We start from the raw sequence: 21,712 nt of genomic DNA on the forward strand, positions 1-21,712 counted from the left end.
ACCTGAAACCCGCGCGGTGATTTGATTGTGTCAAGCTGATCAGAGAGCCACGAAAAGTTAGCAAGCCATCTCGCTGTCTGGATATGGAACTTCCGGGTTCACATGAGAGAAGCCATTTTTAAACAGCACCCCGCGAGAGGAAATGGTAGCCGCTTATAGGAAGCAGTGGACAAATTTCGAATTTCGTAGTAGTCTTGGTTGCGGGACCCAAGACGCCCAGAACTTATACTGAGTCAGACCCATGGGCCCGCATAGCTCTTGCCTTACCTACCTCTCGGCTTGCAAAAGAGTGGCGGGCGACGGGCCCTGCAATGCAGTCCACTTTTAAATTTTAATATTACAGGTTGTTGTTGTTGTTTAGTCGTGTCCGACTCTTCGTGACCCCATGGACCAGAGCACGCCAGGCACTTCTGTCTTCCACAATATTACAGTTACAGATAGGTAGCCGTGTTGGTCTGCCATAGTCAAAACAAAACAAATTCCTTCCAGTAGCACCTTAAAGACCAACTAAGTCAGTTCTTGGTATGAGCTTTCGTGTGCATGCACACTTCTTCAGATACACTGAAACAGAAGTTTCCAGACCCTTCTATATAGTGAGAAGGTGGGGAGGGGTATTACTCAGAAGGGTGGTGGGAATGGGTGATTGGCAGATAGCTGTGATGAGCCTGTTGACGACTCTTAACGACTGCAATAGGTCTTACAGGAAAAAGCAAGGGGTGAAAAGGTGAAAAATGGCTTTGTCATGTGTAATGAGATAAGAATCCAAGGTCTTTGTTCAGACCAGGTTTCTCCATGGTTTTAAGTTTGGTGATAAGTTGTAATTCAGCAGCTTCTCTTTCCAGTCTATTTCTGAAATTCCTTTGTAGTAAAACAGCAGACCAATATTACAGGTTATTCTTGCCAAAAGTGACACCCCGTAAGATTGCAGCAAAATTAAGTTTTAGCAGCGGCTTCTCTACAGGACCCCAGGTCCAGAATTCGGTCGCTTTTGAGAAACCTTCAGCTTCATTGGCTTGTAGGGAAACTTGATGGAGTTTATAAACTGTTATTTAAAATATAATGAATGGATCATACTGGGTGGGGGGGGGGACCCGAGTTATAGAAGAGTAGGAGCTTGTCTTGGCTTCCGCCTTTTGGCGTTTGTTTGCTTTGGAGGGGTTGAATAGGGAAGTTGCTGCTGTCCCAATCATAGCTACAGCAAAATCCTAAAATAATTCATTGCTATCTGTAGGGGGCAAGAAAGGTTGGGGGGAAGTCATATCGACCTCGGAAGTTCAAGCAGATGTGTCACTTTATATGCTTATCTCTAAGGGATCGAGAGGAGCAACGTGGGCGGGGCGCGGGAAAGGCTCACGCGACTTCCGCTACTAAGATAGAGGGAGGGAGGGAGGGAGCGAGCAGCTCCCTTGGTCACGTGCCCGGTTGGCGCCGGAGGGCGCGAAATCTGCGAAGAAAGCAGCCAGAGCTCCCTGAGTGGAGGCAGGCGGGCCCCGCTCACGTGACTCCGTAAAGGCTCGCGGGCTTCTTTGAGGCAGGCGCGCGACGTTGGGTGGGAAGCGAGGCGCATGCGCGGCTGCCCCACTTTAAAGTGTGTGTGGGGGGGGAGGAGCGGGGAGGAAACCCTGTGACGGAGCAATTAGGTCAACATTGCTGCTGTTACACAGTATGATAGAAATAATTTATTTTAAATTTTTTTTAAAAAAATAAATAATACAAAGCTATTATTAGGTGTAAAACCCATATTGCTTATATTTAGATATGAGCACACGGGTTTTATTTACGACGTCCTCTGTTGTTGTTTTTTTAAATAAACAAACAAACAAACAAACCAACAATAAACAAAATAAATAAATAAATAATGACATTAAACGAGACGCTTCAATAAGCCACAACAGGAAGTTGCGTCGTGGGTCAAAGGGCCGCGGGAGGGAAGGGGGCCGCGGGGGTTGGCCGAGGGAAGCATTCACTTCCGGGGTCGGGGAGGTCGCGGCGGCGGCGGCGGCGGGGCGCGAGAGGAGGCGGGGCTTGCGGAGGGCGCGGAGGAGCCGCTTCCATGGCGCTGAGTCTGGACCGCGAGGCCTACTACCGCCGCGTCAAGCGCCTCTACAGCAACTGGCAGGTGAGGGCGGCGGGAGAGAGCGAGGGGGGAGGGGCGGGAGGCTGGCCCGACTGAGGGACCCCCTTCCCCTCCCCCCCACCACATACCTCGGGTGGAGTGGGGTGATGAAAGGGGGACCGGACCCTCCCCTTGTGCCCCATGGGCGCCAAGGAAGCAGGAGGGGTGGATTCCTATCTTGCACGCGCTTTTAAGCTAAATAAATAAAGGCGCCGGTATTCCACCTTTGGAAAAGTTCCGAGGTGCCCGGTAAAGAAAGGGGGCGGGGAGCGAGAAAAAGCTTGAGAAATACATCTTTGCATTTCCGTTTCCTTCCTTGCCCCGCTTCCTTAGCATCTCATGATGTGTCCCTCTCCCTCCTTTCCCCTCTACGGTTTGTCAAATGCCATTTTTTTTCTCTTTAATATTCTCTCACGAGTGGCTCCCCTCCCACCCCCGGTTTGGTCAGGGAGAGTGAACGTAAGCATTTTTAAAAAAGAAAAAATAGGTTGAGGGCAGTGCAGGTGTTGTAACGCTGTGCTGCTTCTCTGAACTCTCAGTAGGGTTTGCTTTAAGAAGCCACTTTCTTTCTTAGTGTCCTGAGACTAAGTAGGGGGGTGGGTAGTAACAATGATCTCCCTTGCAGGGTGCTTGTAGTGATATAAATAAGGTAATACATGTAAAATGTTTAGTTGAACAGTTAAAAGTGTGTGAGGGTATGCATTATAATTATTTAATTTTGGCTTCCCTTTCAACTATTTCTGGTCTCCTCCTTACAATAGCACAGTGCTCAGAAACGTTGCTTTTGTCCAAATGTGTCCAAATGCTGTCTTTAACTGAGGGAGTGATTTGCCTAGAGACACTAAGTAGTGTCTACCTTACTATTAATCCTCTCACTGTTGCCATAAACCCGTTTTTTTAAAAAAAAAATCCACTTCTGCTCTGTTGTCACATTTTTGCATTTCTTTTGCAGTCTCCCCTCTCTGTCATGTTAACATATCCAGTAATTATCTATATCCAATTTGTTTGTACATAATGTGAGATTTGCGTTGTAAAAGCAGCTTGTAGCCCTCCAAACTTGTAGCCATCCAAATGTTGGTTCCTCGATCAGCCTCAACTAGTATGGCCAATCATCAAGGATGATGACAGTTGTTGTCCAACAGCATCTGAAGGGTTGCTACTTCCCATCCCAATGTATGGCTTTAGTTGAATGTGCAGCGATCTTACTCAGATTTACGTGCTTGGCAAACCAAATAAAAAAAAAGTTAGAAAGGGGGCAGCTGTCCAAAGGGAGAAAAAACTGGCAATCCTGTCTGTCATTGCACCAAATAATATATATTGACTATGTGCAATTTTGGCTTTAGGTGGCATTTCCAGATCATAACTCCCCCCCCCCCCCCGTGCTTGTGCGTAATGTGAGGGCATACTATACACGTTTTGCTGCTTTTCCACTATGCCATTCTATTGCTGTGTTGCCTGTTAATTCACCATGTGATTGTGTCCTTGTATATGACTGTGCAGATTGCAGCTGTTGTTTTGCTCATCTCCTTCTGCTGTCCTGATTGTGAGTGTGGTTGGGCAGTGCATGTTAATGGGCCGCTAATCAGCATTAAGCAACTCCATTGAAAATACATTAGTTGCAGGAGGTAGCCGTGTGCGTATTTTCTATCTAGCTCCATGTGTCTAGCATGTTAACTTGCAAATCGTTTTTGTAACACTGGCAGAAGATACCAAGCTAGTGTTGGAGAATCTCTTGCAGCTGTTCTGGGCAAAAATGCAAGAGTGACCAGGGTGGAGATGCTGCATTTGGATGCAGAACCTGCGAATATAACAGTGTTGAATTTCTTCCTATCCCCCAGTTCCTGTTATCTTACCACTCTCACCATCCTAAAATGAAAAGTAGGATTCATTGCTTCCAGGACATAAAAATGCCAAACGGGTCCATGTGGGTCAATTTATAGAGTCCCCCGGAAGAGCACTTCTAGGCTGTTTTGGAGAAATTGCCTGTGCAGCAGGTGAAACCCAATCACAGTGATTGGAAGCTTCACAGGAGAAACACCTTGCAAGCTATCATGTAGGACACAGGTAGCCAAAACTTATGAGCCAGATTTCTTAGTATCCTCACTATTTGTATGCTGTCTTTCCCAAAAATTGTGCCCAAAGTAGCTTAGCAAGGAGAACAGCAATACACATCAAGATCAAGCATCACAAGAACAATTTCATAGTAACAGGAATAAAAAAACAATAGCACAATATCAAATGTAACAACAGTATGGTGCCGGGGCTGTTCTAGAAAGGGGCAGCAAAATATAAGATTGCCCTCCCAACCTGTCGTTGGGGCAACTCAGAAAAGTTGGTAGCAATAATCAATACTGGGGCCAAGGCAGGGGTTAGTGAATAATCATAGGATACATTTGGGGAGAAAGCAGGAACTTTTGGAGGAAAGGCAATAAGCAGCAGATCAAACAGTGGATGTGGCTTTCAGCTGTACAGAATTCTGTATATGTAGCTCTTATGCATAGTTTGTTGGACTAGCCAAATTTGGTATGATGCCAAATTACAGAGAGTGATGGAATCTTTCCAGCTTAAGGGAGAAAGTCTTGACACAGAGCACTATTCCTGCTTGCCTGTTGACGTGGAATTCTTTTATGAGCTGGGAGTAGTTGGACATTCCAACTTTAGATTGCAGATTGTTCCCAGGGATGTTGAGCCAAAATACTGGTAGCAAGCTTCTCCATTCACTTCCTGTCTTCACCTCCCTCCTGGATGCTGTGTCCTATCTTGGTAGTGGGATTTTTCCCACGTTTGATAATACTCTGTGTCTTTTCGAGACAGTGTGTCTAGCTGTTGAAAGCTTTCCTTTTGGTGCCGGGACAAGGAAATTTGGTTCACGGTGCATTTCTTTGCCTTTCCCAGAAGAACATTCAGGATCCAAACAGCAAAATGGTGTTACCCCCTTATAACAACCCTCCTCAGCCTGGTTCCCTCCAGATATTTGGAGGTTAGGCTCCCATTATCCTTGACCATTGAGCATGATGACTGAGGGTGATTGGAGTTGCTGTCTTAAGCATGTGGAGAGCAACAGGTTAGGGAACATTGTGTTATAATTTAATATATAGTTATCATTGGTGCTCCCAATGATATATAGTTATCATTGGTGCTCCCATATCTGATGTGCATGCTCTTGCTTATGTGGCCAAAAAGAACTACCCACACACAAGTCTGAGGCTTATGCTGGCTTGGGCAGCCCTAATGGTTTTCAGAAGTACGAAAAGTGGGGACAGGGGTAGCAGGAGGGGACAAGAGTGGCTGGAATCCTGAATGACATCACTCAACACCACAATACTTTGTTGCAGGTCCCATTCTCTGAGTTCAGGCAGTAGTCCTTCAGGAAGTGTTCTACTGTGATAAGGCATACACTTGGTGTAGCTACTTTAAGAGATTCACATACGTAATGAAATGACAAAAGCAGAATTACTGGTGACGTTTTTCCCAGAGTAGCTGTGGGGGTAGAAAAGGCTGTGCCAAAGAAGTAATGGTGTTTGGTGACTGTTGGGGGAAGGATCTAGGGAAATAACAAGGTGCTAAAGCTGGAAACTGCTCCATTGTCAGAAGACAATGGTCAGCTGTTTCCCGTTTTTCTTTCTTGTTTCTTCTTAGGAATTGTAATCTGCTACTGTTGTTGGGAGGAGATCAGATCCTTTTCATGTGACAACAGCTGAGAGGCGAAGTTCACTTGGGCTGGTTTTAATGCAAGTTCGTATGCACGTCACTATATGAGGCTTTGTTCTCTTGCAGAAAGGAGAAGACGAATATGCCACCATTGATGCTATTGTGGTCTCAGTTGGAGTAGATGAAGAGATTGTCTATGCCAAGTCCACTGCCTTGCAGGTGAGCGGGGGTGAGGCGTGCTCCTGCCTCAAAGTGACGTAATTATTAGGCAGAAAAGAAAAGAGTATTTTTGCTCCTCTTGGAATCCCCTTTCCCTTGCAGACATGGCTGTTTGGCTACGAACTCACCGACACGATCATGGTTTTCTGCGAGGACAAGATCCTCTTCATGGCCAGCAAGAAGAAAGTGGAGTTTCTCAAGCAGATTGCAAACAGCAAGAGCAACGAAAGCACCAACGGGGTGCCGGCTATCACATTGCTTGTGCGGGAGAAGGTGAGTGGGCCTGTGTTTAGCCCTGTCCAGAGTTGCAGGCAATATGGAAGGAGGGAGCTTTGGGGCTGAAACGTGTAGAAACTGCTAACACTCCCCCCGTTTCCTCTTTGTTCTCCCGACTCCAGAATGAAAGCAACAAGGCGAACTTTGACAAGATGATAGAAGCCCTAAAGGGCAGCAAGAATGGCAAACGCATTGGGATCTTTAGCAAGGACAAGTTCCCCGGGGACTTCATGAACAGCTGGAATGATGCTCTCAGCAAGGAAGGCTTTGAGAAGGTGAGGAGCACCAGCTCCGGCGGCGTGTGGGTTTAGGAAGGTGGGTTGAATGCTGCTCTTGCTGATCCTCCTCTGACCCTGGTGCAGGTGGACATCAGTGCGGTGGTGGCCTACACGATTGCCGTCAAAGAGGATGGGGAGCTCGCCCTGATGCGCAAAGCAGCCGCCATCACGTCAGAGGTCTTCACCAAGTTCTTGAAGGAGCGTGTCATGGAGATAGTAGATGCTGATGAGGTGAGGAAGGAGCCTGTCCGTGAGTTTGAAATCTTAGCTTGGATGTAAGGAGAATGCTCTCTAGGCTGGCATTATATATAGGCCCTGAGTAAAGTGGGGCAGGTGGGCTATTTTACCTAGGCTGGGGATGAGAAACCTGTTGGGAATCAAGAGGTTGGGAACTCCTCAGTTCCCATCAATCCCAGCCAGCATGGCCAGGGCTGATGGGCGGTGTAGCCCAAGAACAACTGAAGGGCCACAGGGCCACCATCTCTGACTTTGGCCCATTTTCTCTCTTGGGTCAGTGGGTTTTCACAAGCAATTTGGCCTCTGGCTGGCAGGCCTATTTGCTGCTTCCTCCTACTGCATACTGGGCATTTTGACACCAGCACATTCTCCCTGTCTCTCCTGGTCCATTTAAGATGGGACTCATTGCTAGGATAGCCATGCTGCCTTGGGAGAAGAGAGAGAGTTGAGGCTGTGTATGCATGCTCTCTTTTTGTCTTAATAGTCAGTGGAAATACATCTTTAAGAGTCAGAGAAGAGAAATCCACTAGAGAAACCACATTGCTGTAGTGCCCTAGGCGCATGCCCCTCTTCAGCAAAAGAATTGGAAAAACTGGAGTGTTGGTCTTGTGATGGCTGTGTATGTGTGTCAACCCTCTGGGATTATAATTCTCCTTTAGGCACTTGAGCCCCTACCCCCCCCCCCAAAAAAAATCCTCAAGTCTCTACTGACCTCTGAATCCTCTGTGTCCTCCGGCAGAAAGTGCGGCACAGCAAGTTGGCAGAGTCTGTAGAGAAGGCCATCGAGGAGAAAAAATACCTGTCCGGAGCTGATCCCTCCACTGTGGAAATGTGCTACCCTCCCATTATCCAGAGTGGAGGAAATTACAACCTCAAGTTTAGCGTTGTCAGGTAGGCAAATCTCCATGGGGGTAGTGCAGACTGTTTTCAGATCGCCAAGGAAAAAGTTTCCTGGTTTGTAATTCATGCACTTCCTGAATGAGCGGGCACTCTTAGTTGGTTAGCAATGGTTTGATTTTATTGTATTGGTTTCCATTCAAATGCAGCTTACTTAGGATTGTATCCTAAAACCTTTGGTCATGCAGCCTCCTTTCCTTTGGCATTTTTATGATAATATATATTAAGAAACAGGACAGTAGAGAATGCTGAAACTTAACAGATTCCAGTTTGCCACTCTTCTATATCTCTTTCAGTACATTTTTATCCCATCATCCTCCAGGAAGCTCAGAGCAGCATATGTGGATCTTTTTTCCTAATTAAAGAAAGGATGAGATTCGTTGGAGGCAAAAGTTCTGCATGGGAGTGCCAATTGTTTGTGTTTGAAGATGCCTGTGTGTGGCTTACCAGTTGGCCTCTCCATATAGCTATCTGCTCTTTGTCCCCAGTGAGAAGGGCTACATGCATTTTGGTACCGTCACTTGTGCCATGGGCATCCGCTACAAATCCTACTGCTCCAACCTGGTACGCACGCTCATGGTTGACCCGCCCCAGGACACCCAGGACAACTACACCTTCCTGCTGCAGTTGCAGGAGGAGATGCTCAAAGAACTGCGGCATGGTGAGTGGCAGAAATGGGGTGCTTGGGCGTGAAGGGATGCGGGTGGCACTGTGGTCTAAACCACTGAGCCTCTTGGGCTTGCCGATAAGAAGGTCGGTGGTTTGAATCCCCAAGAAGGAGTGAGCTCCTGTTGCTCTGTCCCAGCCAGTTTGAAAGCATGTCAGTGCAAGTAGATAAACAGGTACCGTTGCAGCGGGAAGGTAAAAGTAAATGGTGTTTCCATGTGTTCTGTTTCCATCACTGTGTTCCATTGTGCCAGAAGTGGTTTAGTCATGCTGGCCACATGAACCAAAAGCTGTCTGTGGACAAACGCTGGCTCCCTCGGCCTGAAAGCGAGATGAGCGCCACAACCCCATAGTTGCCTTTGACTAGACTTAACCATCCAGGGGTCCTTTACCTTTTTACTGTTTGGGTGTGAGTGATGGTTGGAGTAGGCTGGGGCAGGGCAGGGGGCAAAACCTGTTGAAGCATTTATTTTTCAAGTAGGACACAGCTTGCTCTTTCCCTCCTTAACGTCCTCCTCCCTCTCTGCTTATCCTAGGTGTAAAGCTGTGTGAGGTCTACGCTGCTGTCATGGATATGGTGAAGAAACAAAAGCCAGAGCTCTTGAGCAAAATCACCAAGAACTTGGGGTAAAAAAAGGCTCTCCGTTGGAACAGAGGCATCCTTCCTGCCAGTTTACAGGCTCATGAGTGGTTTGGTTGGAGGGTTCAGTGTTTTCCCTGCTCTTCTCTCCCAGGTTTGCCATGGGCATCGAGTTCAGAGAGAGTTCGCTCGTGATCAATAGCAAAAACCAGTATCGGCTCAAAAAAGGTGAGAACTTTTTTGAGTTCTCTTGACTTAAAAAGAAAGGATTGTAGAGCAGGAACACAGCGGCAAGGATGTCCTGCTTAATTAGTTCATTCGTATATATACCACCCAATTTCATTTACGTTTGGAAGTGAGTAGCTCAGTTCTGCTCGTGAAAAGATTTGCAGAGGCTCGCTCTCCTCTGAAGCTGTGTTCTGTCTGATGCAGGAATGGTTTTCAGCCTCAACGTAGGGTTCTCAGACCTCACCAACAAAGAAGGAAAGAAGCCGGAGGAGAAAACGTACGCATTGTTCATCGGGGACACGGTGCTGGTGGAAGAGGTACGAGAGGCACGAAGAAGGATGGGGAGGTGGGGAGAATGTGAGTCATGGTGGAGAGACCACAGTGGACAAGAGGGAGCAAGACCTTCAGAAAGTGTGATGTCTCATCCAGGGAGAAGACGCCTCTACATTCAGTTCTGTTTCTGCCTTTGAAAAGAAGGCTTTGTCTGCTCTCAGTAGGCCTGCACTGTGAGAGCATTATCAGCAACCCCACCCAACTGCCTTTCTGTTCATTCTTCTCCCAGACTTTGCTCTTTCCCAGTTCTCTGCACTCTTACTTAGCTGAGAAAGGAAGTTGCATAGGGACTGGGCACATCTTTCTCAGCTACAAACAAAGAGTCCATGGAGTCCTACCAGACATACATAGCTTGGGACATCCTGTCTCATTTGCTCCCTGTTCATTCCCAGAGTTCCAGCTGACTTGCTCTGTTTTTCCTTGCACTCAGCGCCCCATCTGTAGGTGACCAATATTTAGATTCTAAGCCCCTGAGTACACCTCCCTCACCTAAACATCCAGGATGGCGGGGAGCTCTATTCTCACATCATCTGTGATGATACTGTTGTTGTTCTTCCTCCAGGATGGTCCAGCTACTCTCCTGACTTCTGTCAAGAAGAAGGTCAAGAATGTCAGTATTTTGCTCAAGGTAAGTCCTTGGGCAAGTCTTAGGCGCTTGACATGTGGTTTGCTCTGTGGTATGGTCAGGAAAAATGGTAGTTTTGAAAAGCTTGCGGTTAGAGCAGGAGCAGAGTTGTTACCTATGGGTATTTTGAAATCCTGATAAGTTCTCTTAAGCTTCATACCCTCATTGTTGAGGACGTGGTTTTGTTATGAGCATGAAAATAACATGCAGGCAATTCGGAACAAAAAGGGGCACCCAGTGCTGTAATTTTTTCTTGTTTTTAACTGCTAAATAAAAACATTTTGAAGGAAATTTATGAACAAGGATATTGTGGAATAAGTTTGGGAACGAAAGCCTAGCTTGAGGAATGCGAAACAAGTGTATGTCTTTATGCGGGTGTAGGTTCTAAGTTCTGCTTTTTTCTTCTAGAAAGAGGATGAAGAGGAGGAGGAGGAAGAAGACGATACGGAGGGAATACTGCTTGGCCGTGGTTCCAGGGCAGCTCTGCTGCCAGAAAGAACTCGGGTATAGAAGGCTTGAGTGGATGGGTGGGAGGTGGGGTTAAGTATTCAAGGGCTGAGAAAAGGTCTTCAGGGTGCCTCCAGGAGGGAAGCTGCCTGTATTCAGCTTGAAGAGGGGGGTGTCTGGCAAATGGTATGTGGGCAAATAATAGACTTGCCGTCTTCCTTCCTCCGGGCCAGAATGAACTGACAGCTGAGGAGAAGCGCCGGGCGCACCAGAAGGAGCTGGCTGCCCAGCTAAACGAAGAAGCCCGGAGGAGGCTGACGGAACAAAAGGGGGAGCAGCAGATTCAGAAGTGAGTAGAAGCGCTGCTTGTAAAGTGGCTTCCTTCTGGCACGGTCAGGAGTAGCTGCCTAGAAGCCCCCGCTGCTTGGGTCAGGTTTCTTCACCTTTCTGGTCCCTTGCAGGGCTCGTAAGTCGAACGTCTCCTACAAAAACCCGTCTCTGATGCCAAAGGAGCCTCACATCCGGGAGATGAAGATCTACATTGACAAGAAGTACGAGACGGTCATCATGCCGGTCTTTGGCATCGCCACCCCTTTCCACATTGCCACCATCAAGGTACAGCAGCTGCAGCAGCAACAACTGGGGGCCTCGATGCCTGCTGCGTCTTGGGATAAATGCCGGTCGCCCGCTGTTCAGTTGAGTTGGCTGATGAAATGGCTTTGAAATGGGGATTAGCAGCCAACAGAACCTTCCCCAAAGAAAAGGCGCTGGCACTCTTAGAATCCGAGACCAGGGAGAAGAGTTGGTGGAAGAAGATTGGAAGAAATTTAAAGACTACTTGCAGAAATATTTTAAAATTAATGAATGTTAGAATGATGTCGGAATGAAATTAAGTGGCTTTTAGCAGTAATGCTATTAAGGAGTATGTGAAAACGGGTTGTAAACAGGTGAGAAAGTAAAGTTATAATATATTAAGATGAAGGATTAAGATAAAAACAAAGAGGGAAAGGATTTGCTGAATTAACCAACTGAATTGGATTACAAAAAAGGGAGGTGTGAGGAGGTCAGGGAAATAAGGGAATGAAGGATAAACATGGAAAGATGGATTTATTTTTAATTGTTTTTGTTTTTCTCTGTTTTTGTATTTTTTTGTTTCCTTTTTTATTCTTTTTATGTCTGTAACCTTTCTTTTGAAACTTCAATAAATATCTTTTTTAAAAAAAAGAAAAGAAAAAGGAAAGGCACTGGCACTCTTCTTTGCAAAGTTGCCGTTGCAACTCTGATTTGTGTGTAGAAAAGGCGCTAGGGACAGGAGTGGGCTTTGCATGACGGGGGTATATATATGTGAAAGGTGATTCTCAAATCAATAAACAATTAAACCCTCTCCCCTTCCTTACAGAACATCAGTATGTCAGTGGAGGGCGACTACACCTACCTGAGAATCAACTTCTACTGCCCGGGCAGTGCTTTGGGTCGCAACGAAGGCAACATCTTCCCCAACCCGGAAGCCACCTTTGTGAAAGAAATGTGAGTTGCTCTTGCATAGTCCGCACCAACCGCAGGGTCTGGTCAAGAAGCCTCATTGCCCTGCGAGCCCCACACCTCTTTATGAGTCACCTCTTGCATTTTTGCGAGGCTTGAGATTTGGTGTCTGTACGTCTTGCTCTGCAGATTCATCGCTGTGAGTCTTGGGAGCATGCCCAGTGGCTCATCCCATTCATGCAATGGAGGTCAATGACCTTCCTTTTCCTTTAGCTTTGCCTGATGAGCATGATGCATTTCAGCTGTCAGAGTGCCTGATTTGCCTACACAAGGTCCCAGGCTCGATCCTGGTATATCTAGGTAGGGTCTGAAACGGCTGCTAGTCAGTGAGCTAGGTGGGCCTGTGGTCTGATTCTGTGTAAGAAGTGGCCTCCTAAGCCACTTCTAAGAGGCCTCAGTAGAGTTTTGTATTTTTCAGTCCCGTCGTTCTTTCTGCCCTTCCAGTAGCAGGTCCTGGGTGAGTCTTCTCAAAGCTCCCTCTCTATCCAAAAGGAACTGGGCCCGCGTGTTGTAGCCACACAACTCTGCTCTTCTTCCCCCTCCCAGAACATATCGGGCATCCAATATAAAAACACCTGGGGAGCAGATGGTGCCAGCTCTCAACCTCCAGAACGCCTTCCGCATCATCAAGGAGGTTCAGAAGCGCTACAAAACCCGTGAGGCTGAGGAGAAGGAGAAGGAGGTGAGGCCCAGAGGAGCTTCCTTGCACACCTTTCCGAAAAATTGTTGACAAACTGCAGTGATGGAAAGGACCCCTTGGGTTGGGGAGATGGTTCTTGGGGAGGGCGTGGGTGGAGTTGGTGGAGCTATGTGGGAATTCCACCCTGACGTGGCTGTTCGCTTTCTGTTTCCCCAGGGAATTGTCAAGCAAGACTCTCTAGTGATCAACCTAAACCGCAGCAATCCCAAGCTGAAGGACCTTTACATCCGCCCCAACATCGCCCAGAAAAGGATGCAGGGGTCTCTGGAGGCCCACGTAAATGGTACAGAAGTCTGTGGGATGCCTAGCACTGCCTTTTGTGTTCATACCTTTGAGGTCAGGAGGAGTCCGTTGAGAGGACCTCTTTCGTAAGGGACTTTGGCCAAACTCTCACAAACGATCCCATACCTAGGTTCATTCCAGCTCTACCCATCGGCTTCTTTTTCATCCTCTTGTGCTGGGGGTGGGCGGGCAGTAATTAGCACCCACCGTGCCAGCAACTCCGGCCCAACCATCAGCTGGGAGCAGGTGGCTTCCTTCTGTGACACGCCTTCTTTGCAGGTTTCCGCTTCACCTCGGTGCGTGGGGACAAAGTGGACATTCTGTACAACAACATCAAGCATGCTGTGTTTCAGCCCTGCGATGGGGAGATGATCATTGTGCTACACTTTCACCTCAAGGTAGATAACCAGCTTAAAAGGGACGCGGGTGGTGCTGTGGTCTAAACCACAGAGCCTCTTGGGCTCACCGATCAGAAGGTTTGTGGTTTGAATCCCTGCAACAGAGTGAGCACCCGTTGCTCTGTCCCAGCTCATGCCAACCTAACAGTTTGAAAGCACGCCACTGCAAGTAGATAAATAGGTACTGCTGCAGCGGGAAGGTAAACAGTGTTTCTGTGCGATCTGTTTTCCGTCACGGTGTTCCGTTGCACCAGAAGTGGTTTAGTCATGCTGGCCACATGACCCAGAAAGCTGTCTGTGGACAAACGCCGGCTCCCTTGGCCTGAAAGCGAGATGAGCGCCGCAACCCCATAGTTACTTTTGACTGGACTTAACTGTCCAGGGGTCCTTTACCTTTTTACCTGCTATCCAGCTTAAGTTAGGAGGACTTATTATACCAGGCTGTTGTGGATCATCCTCCATCAATGTCTTACTCAAAGCAAAGGTGCAGTTCACCTTCCTTGCTCCTAGAATTTGGATTCGCTGCAGAATTGCTTTCCCCCAGAAAACCCATGTCCTTTTAAAAAGAAGCTTGGAAATAAGCTTGTAGTAGGTGTCGCTCGCTTTGATGAAGTCAAAACTAATTAAAACTTTTGTTATTTGGGGTGGGGGTGTAAGAAGGAAGCGAGAAGAGTGACTGCTTCTGACATAGCTCAGTCGGTAGAGCATGAGATTCAGGGTCGTGGGTTCAAGCCCTGTGTTGGACAAAAAATTCCTGCATTGCAGGTGGTTGGACTTAGATGACCCTTGTGGTCCCTTTCAACTCTGCAATTCTTTAATTTTCTGGTTTTCAAAATTCTTCCCCCCAAGCCAGTATAAGCATAATAAAGTGTGAAAAATAACTGCCCCAGAAGTGCAAACCTATCTCTTATGCTGGCCTTAGCTTTTAATTGGTGCAAAACCTATTTGGCCCAAACAACAGCATTCCACTTATTTGCTGGTAGTGTGCACAAATGTGCATTCCCTGCTTAACTCCCTTCTCTCCCCCTGCACCCCAGAACGCCATCATGTTTGGCAAGAAGCGCCACACCGATGTGCAGTTCTATACGGAGGTGGGCGAAATCACCACCGACCTGGGCAAGCACCAGCACATGCACGACCGTGACGACCTCTACGCCGAGCAGGTAAGAGAGGGGGCTGCTTGTGGCCCTGTCCTGGGGGAGGGGGGAGCAGGGGCTGAAATCGGATCCCGGCAGAGCTAACTCTGGGCTGCGTGGCCAATCCTGATTGATCCTGTTTGGCACAGATGGAGCGCGAGATGAGACACAAGCTGAAAACGGCATTCAAGAATTTCATTGAGAAGGTGGAGTCTCTGACCAAGGAGGAGCTGGAATTTGAGGTGCCCTTCCGGGAGCTGGGGTAAGGACCCCTGTGACAAGGCAACTTCTGTTTTGCAGGACAATAAAATACTTATAGTTTGACTGAACTTCCAGGATTCTTCTGAGGAGAGGGGATGGCTGGGGATCAGGGGATGAATTACACAAGGAGAAAATACACAGGGGGCAAGGAATTGTGGTGCCATTGGAATATCCAGCTTACATAAATGGACTATAGGGTGCATGCATACATACAGTCTATTTTCACCCTACCTTTTGCCTCAGGGAACTAGGAAAGCACTATGGCTAGGAATAGGAATTTTCCTAACTTCTAAATAATGCAGAAGAAGCTTCTGAGGGCATATTTTGTCCCTGAGGAACTCCACGCCCTCATATTCTGACTTCGCAGACACTCTAGGCCTTACTTGAACGGGCGGCTTGGTTGCAAATGTTGAGATAATTGGCTGTTTCTCCTGCACTAGCTGCTTCACACTCTTCTTCTTCTCTCTCCCCCAATCCCCAATTCGTCGCGGCAGGTTCAACGGTGCCCCCTACAGAAGCACCTGCCTGCTCCAACCAACCAGCAGCGCCCTGGTGAATTGCACTGAGTGGGTGAGTGTGAGCTTGTGTTTGACTGGAGAGAGCACAAGTTGAATGCCTGGCAGAAGAATATCCTCAGCTTTCTCTCGACCACAGAGACCTTTTAGAGTGAAAACTCTAATTACCAGAAATTGGCATGATTTTGACTCTCTTGCATGAGACTGAAACGGATCTAGGAAATCAAAATGGTTCCAGGCTTAGTTGTTTTTCATTTTTGTTGTCCAGGCATTTGGGTAGTACCTGTGACTGGCTGTTTGTATTCTGACATTTTAAAAACAGGCTTAGATATCTTTATCATTTTAACTTTGGTTGTAAGTCACTTTGGGGCTTTTCATAGTGGGAAGCAATATATAAATGTAATAAACTTATGAAGAAACCATGAGCCTTAAAATTGGTCTTCATTGGAGGGTATGTTGGCCTTCTAAGTCCAGCAAGGAGATCCCTCTTTTACGCAGACATTATTTTGTGCTCTCAGTACAGTGGTACCTCTAGCTGCACACACCTCTGGATACTTATCCTTCGGGCTACGCACGCAGCAAACCCGGAAGTAACGGAAAGGTTTCCGCTGCGCGCGCATGCACAAAACAGGCGCCTCTGGATGTGAATGTTTCAGGGTAAGAACAGACCCCCGGGATGAATTAAATTCGTATCCAGAGGTACCACTGTAGTGATATTTGCTTACTGTTCTTCACGGTCTGTCGAGATCACGGTCTGTTGAGATCAGAACAGCACTGGAGGTTCAAGAACAGAAATTTGAGGTGGTTGTGGATGGAGCTGCCTCCCCCCAGCCCACTTCTGCCCCTCTGAATTATTTGGAGATTTTAGACAGCTAATACTTCCTCTCTGTTCTGCTTCCAGCCTCCATTTGTGGTGACACTGGATGAGGTGGAGCTGATACATTTTGAGCGTGTGCAGTTCCACCTGAAGAACTTTGACATGGTCATCGTCTACAAAGACTACAGCAAAAAGGTCACAATGATCAACGCCATTCCTGTGGCTTCACTCGACCCCATCAAGGAGTGGCTCAAGTGAGTGGCCCGGGGGGTAGGATTAGGGGTTGGGAATGCTCTTGGATCACCCTGCTGGCAGCTGCTGGCAGCATTCCTGTGTTAAGTTATTGCTGGAAGGCCCCTCGGAATTGCCTTCTGCTCCCTCCTGTCTCATCACAGCCCCAAAAAGTGCTCAAAAGAGACAGTGCTAGCAGCTGCAGATTGGAACATGTCCATTTTTTACCTCTGCAAAAGTAGTTGGGTCAGGAGTCCTCTTTGAAGACTGCATTGCCTCTTCAAGCAATGCAGAATGGAACTTCAGATATCCTTCCCCCCCCCCCTTGCCATAATTGAAAAGCTAAATGAAAAAAATGTTTAGATATTCATTTAGGAAAACACCAGAAGGTTTTCTATTGGGAATAGTACCAGGAAGCCTAAAGGAAGAAGACAAGACTTTATATTTATACGCAACAGTAGCCACAAGGCTATTGATTGCGAAAAACTGGAAAAGTGGTATTGTACCGACAAAAATAGAGTGGCTTGCCAGATTATTGGAGTACTACAATATATTCAAAACAATGGGAGAAATTGGAAGGATCTCAAAAGAGAAGATAGATAGGGACTGGAAGGTGTTTAAAAGATACTTGCAAAACCATATCGAAAAATCAGAACTCCTATTAGAATAAACAAGTTCTGTTTCAAACACTGAAATACTGAATAAGATGGATAACAATGTGTAATAGAAAAAGAAGTATGAAATTAGGCTAAAGGTGTGTGAAAGAAAGTAATAGAAATGGAAAGAAATTGCAATTGAGTAGATTGGAAGTCTAACACAAAGGTGGGGTGAGGGGTGGTGGATGGTGATGGGAAAAGGAATTATTTGTGGGATTGAGTGTGAGTATGTTTGAACACTTTTAAGGATTGTATGAAATGTATGTTTATATGCTTGTATATCTGTAATATATGTGGATTAATGACGAACTATTTTAACATTTTTTTTTAAAAAAAGAAAAGCTATGGGAGAATATTTACTCCACCCTCATGTGAACTAGCTTTGGAAGCAAGTTACGGTAGTAGCTACAGGAGCGAGTTAGTGCTATTTTGAAAGGTGGATGTGAGCCCATCTTTCTGTTGACTCTCTGCATTCATCTCTTCCCTCCCTCTCCGCCCACATCAGCTCTTGTGACATTAAGTACACAGAAGGAGTACAATCCCTTAACTGGACCAAAATCATGAAAACTATTGTGGACGACCCAGAAGGCTTCTTTGAGCAAGGGGGCTGGTCATTCCTCGAGCCCGAAGGAGAGGTATGTTGAGCAGGCACGTACGGGGGCAGCCGGAAAACAGGGAACAAGACCTCATCTTTAGCTGTTAGGTTGTTACCTTTTCTCGAAAGGCTGAATGGCTTAAAGTCGGGAGGTTTGTACGGTAGTTGGGGATTGTTGGAAATTCCTGCTCAGAAGCTGGTGCAACGGGAAACGGGTGTCAGGATAAAGAATCCTGCATTAGCCCAACTTTTGCATGCCACACAAAAACGAAAGCAACCCTAATTCAGGGGAAGGACCGTAGCTCCATGGTCAAACATCTGCTGTGCAGGCAGAAGGTCCCTGTTTTGATCCCTGGAATCTCCAGGTAGGGCTGAAACACCTCTGATACCTGGGAGACCCACTGCCGGTCAGGGTGGACCAACAAACTTGACTTCATATGCCTATCCAAAACTTTCTGTTAGCGGTATGGAACTCATGGGATTCCAGCAACGTAGTTAAGACTCTTCTTCCTTCTCCCGCAGGGAAGTGATGCTGAGGCCGGGGAGTCGGAATCTGAGATCGAGGATGAGACCTTCAACCCTTCTGAGGAAGAGTATGAAGATGAGGAGGAGGACAGCGACGAGGACTATTCTTCTGAGGCAGAGGACTCTGGTGAGGGGAAACAGCTAGCCACAGGCCCAATGAGAGCTGCCCTCGCTTCCCCTTGGGTCTTGGTTTTTCAGCACACCCAGTACACACACACAAACACCCTGTACTCAGGATGTTCCTGAGCTGTTTTTTTCCAGCACTTCGACTCTCTATCTGTGTGTAATGCACATTTCACTGTTCCTCTTGCTCTTTAAACACGTTCTGCTCAAGCACCCATATCCAGTAACCTTCTCTGCACAGCCAGTTCTCCTGAGCCACATTGTGTGGGCCATCCTTCCTTTCCAAGAGAAAGTCACTCATCTTTGCTTTCTTTATTTTTATAAAAGCAGTAGCATCACCATTTCCTTTTAAAACCTTGGGCTCTGTGCCCTGCCTTGCCTGCCTCCCTTTCCCTGCATTGTTCATGGTGTTGTAGCATAACAAAAGTTTCACATTATTGCTCAGAAAGTTGACCTGGGGTGTCGTAGTGTGTGAAAACATTTTGATCAGCGATGTGCTGAAACAGGGGCACCGACTGCAGATCCAGCTTAAGAAATCTCATGGGAGAGCTATTTAGTGCTTCCCTTGTGAAATGTCTTGAAATAGTAGCTCTGTTCTTTGACTCTTATGCAACATGCGCCAACACACACTAACTCCCAAAGTCTTTGGAAACTCATAGAACCGGAGCTGTTCTAAGGCTGCAAACCTAACTGCAGGTACACAGAGCAAATCCCATTGATCCCAGTGAGTTTTACATCTGAGTAAACAGGCATCCTACTGTACTGTAAATTAGTCGAACACTCTTGCCTGACCTGGTACCCAAAGTCCCCATTGATCTTTAAGTGGGAGCTAGGTGACGCTAACTTGGTCTGTTTGCATCCTTTTATCACTGGAGAACCTGAAATCAAAGACAGAGCCTGGCAAAACCTGGGGGACTGCAGGTTGCTCCCCTATCAGGGCCTCCATCGTCACCCCACTTCCTTCTTAATTGCATGGCAACTAATTCTGAGCCTCTCCCACTTTTAGCAGATTACTCCAAGGAGTCCATGGGCAGCGAGGAGGAGAGCGGGAAAGATTGGGACGAGCTGGAGGAAGAAGCGCGGAAAGGTGAGAGAACCTTTGCTCAGCCCAACTTGGTGCAGAGGCGGGCGGCTTCTGGGCTCGCTGCTTTGAGCGTTTGTAAGGCTGTTTGCAGGAGCAACAATGGGTCCCAGGGTAGGACTTGGAGGTGCATGAGGGCTGCTTCCTTGGTTCTGACCAATGTCTGGATGGCTGCCTGCTTGAGAGGAGTATGTATGCCACCTTTGGTTCCACAAAGGAAGAAAAAAAAAGGCAGGATATATCCCCAGTTCATGGGGAATCCGCCACAAGGGAGGCTGCTGTTTCACCCAGGACCTGAATGCAAGCTTCTCGCCAGCACCTGGTTGACCACTGCGACAGCAGGACGCTGATATGGAATGGGCCTTTGACCTGATACGGCAAGGCTCTTCTTAAGTTCTAAAAAATACTTTGGGGAGCTGTATTAGGATTGGAAGCCAGTGCTAGATGTGTTGGACTCCCACAGCCACAATGGCTAATGTTCAGGGCTGATGGGAGTTGTAGTAGGACTGTAAGCATGTAGTCCTCTAAAGGTCCAACTGCGCTGGCTGCCAGTTATTTTCCGGGCCCAATTCAGTGTGCTGGTTTTGACCTATAAACACTTTAGGAATGCCTCTCTCCATATGAACCAACCCTGACCCCAAGATCATCCCCTGAAGCCCTTCTTCATGCGCCTCCTTCATGAAAGGTCCAGAGGATGGCAACACAAGAACAGGCCTTTTCTGCAACAGCTCCCCATTTGTGGAACGTTCTCCCCGGACAGATTCGCCTGGCACCTTCACTATATACCGTTAGGTGCCTGGTGAAAACGTTCCTCTTTAACCACGCCTTGGGCTGATTGACATCCGATGCCCTTTTAAATGTGTTGTGGGGGTTATTTGTTGATTTTACTGTGCATTTTGTGATTCATTAATATCTTGTGATCTGCGGATGAAGGGTGGCATACAGATTCAGTAAATTAGTAAAGGTGCTTAGCAAAGCACAGCAAGTATCTCATAAAATATATACCCAGCCATGAGAAATAGCCATGAGTTGACTACAGGGATGTAGGTATCTTCTTTTCCTACCACCACTGAGTCCTGTCCTTTGCGTCTCTCTGCAGCTGACCGCGAGAGCCGATACGAGGAGGAAGAGGAGCGAAGCCGCACCATCAGCCGGAAGAGGAAGGTCCCATCGTCGTCGTCCCAGAGTTCGAGGCACCACCGCAGCTCCCACAGTCGCAGCCCCGGCCGAAGCTCAGGCCCCTCCAAGAAGAAGAGGAAGTAAACCACAAGCCCTTCCCACCCGCCAATCTTTAGGGGGTTTGGGCTTTCAAGGCCTCATCCAGCAGCCAACGTTTAGGGCACGAGGGGCGGCCAGCCAGCCCCTCCCCACAAACTTCTCCCTTCTTTCCCTCATGCACCCTCACCCTTTTTTTCTGTTTCTCTGGGGAGTATTTTGCTTTTGTTCCTTGAGTCTCTCTTTTTTTCTCTCTGACCATTTGTACGGACCAATCAGCTGCGAGAGAAGGCCAGGCCCTGCGGTTACGTCAACCACAAACGCAAACTCTGCTGAGGAGTAAAGGGGGGGGGGGAGGCTCAGGAATCTGGTGTCCGTGATCTGCTGATCCCACCTACCCTTTTCTGTCACCTGCCCTTGGCCTCTCCATTCCCGCTTACATCTCTTCCCCGACTCTCGGTGTCTTTGTTCTCGGACGGATTGGGGGCAGGGAGGCGCAGGTTGCCCTGAGATCTACTCCAGAACCAGAGCATGTACTTCAGCAAAATGAACTGTGCAACTTTTTGTGGTATTTTGTGCTGGGGCAAGGGGGGAGGGTAATTGCGTTCCACGTTTTTGAAGCAGACTCCCCTGGGTGGTAGAGGAATCCCACCTTGGAACAGTGACACAGAAGAGGGCCAGAGTTTTTGAACAGGTGGGAGACCAGGGGAACGCAACTGAATGACAAGGGTTCTTGCTTTCTCTTCTCTTTTTTAAAAAAGACAAAAACGTCAGGCACTGTCTGTATTTATCTGTTTCCTTGGCTGCGGAGTCTGGTCTCCAGTGAGCAAGTGTTTTAGGGACAAGGGGTAGGGGGTTGAATGCTTTGTCTGCCCTCTGCCTCCCTTCTCTCCTGTGGGGAAGGGAGGGAGTCAATGATCCACCCATGGGAGGGGCAGGGAAAGGCTTTTTCAAAATTCCTTTCTCCCCAACCCCCTCCATCCCGTAGCAGTTAGCACTCTCGGTATTTTTGACTTTGGAAAAAAACTGATCAATAAAAATGTTTTTTTAAGTATTTGGAAAGTTTATTCGTTGGCTTCGTC

The 21,712-nt window shown here is 47.5% G+C and overlaps 1 protein-coding gene across 2 annotated transcripts; it reads left to right on the plus strand.

Moving 5' to 3' along the window:
* The first annotated feature begins 2,000 nt into the window (after positions 1-2,000).
* Positions 2,001-21,684, plus strand: SUPT16H (SPT16 homolog, facilitates chromatin remodeling subunit). Of its 2 annotated transcripts, none has more exons than XM_081835391.1 (26): positions 2,001-2,119; positions 5,894-5,986; positions 6,089-6,259; positions 6,385-6,537; positions 6,625-6,771; positions 7,517-7,668; positions 8,163-8,335; positions 8,877-8,967; positions 9,075-9,148; positions 9,353-9,465; positions 10,044-10,109; positions 10,515-10,610; positions 10,787-10,902; positions 11,015-11,168; positions 11,953-12,080; positions 12,642-12,777; positions 12,952-13,078; positions 13,357-13,475; positions 14,513-14,638; positions 14,761-14,873; positions 15,367-15,442; positions 16,289-16,458; positions 17,597-17,726; positions 18,209-18,338; positions 19,341-19,421; positions 20,515-21,684. In XM_081835391.1, the coding sequence occupies exons 1-26, from the start codon at positions 2,054-2,056 to the stop codon at positions 20,676-20,678; spliced, it is 3,165 nt and encodes a 1,054-aa protein (XP_081691517.1). In that variant the 5' UTR covers positions 2,001-2,053; the 3' UTR covers positions 20,679-21,684. The 2 variants fall into 2 exon arrangements, with proteins under 2 accessions (XP_081691517.1, XP_081691518.1); XM_081835392.1 differs by having other exon boundaries at positions 19,344-19,421.
* Positions 21,685-21,712: the final 28 nt, after the last annotated feature.

The sequence above is a fragment of the Podarcis erhardii genome (assembly GCF_964252035.2).
Source record: "Podarcis erhardii genome assembly, chromosome: 13".
Lineage (NCBI taxonomy): Eukaryota > Metazoa > Chordata > Lepidosauria > Squamata > Lacertidae > Podarcis > Podarcis erhardii.

Excerpts from the sequence above, each read along its gene's own strand:
- SUPT16H (XM_081835391.1), top strand. The coding sequence starts at position 2,054 with ATGGCGCTGAGTCTGGACCGCGAGGCCTACTACCGCCGCGTCAAGCGC. Across the intron at positions 13,079-13,356 it reads TCTGGAGGCCCACGTAAATG|GTTTCCGCTTCACCTCGGTG; the intron begins GTACAGAAGTCT and ends CCTTCTTTGCAG. Across the intron at positions 15,443-16,288 it reads TGGTGAATTGCACTGAGTGG|CCTCCATTTGTGGTGACACT; the intron begins GTGAGTGTGAGC and ends TTCTGCTTCCAG.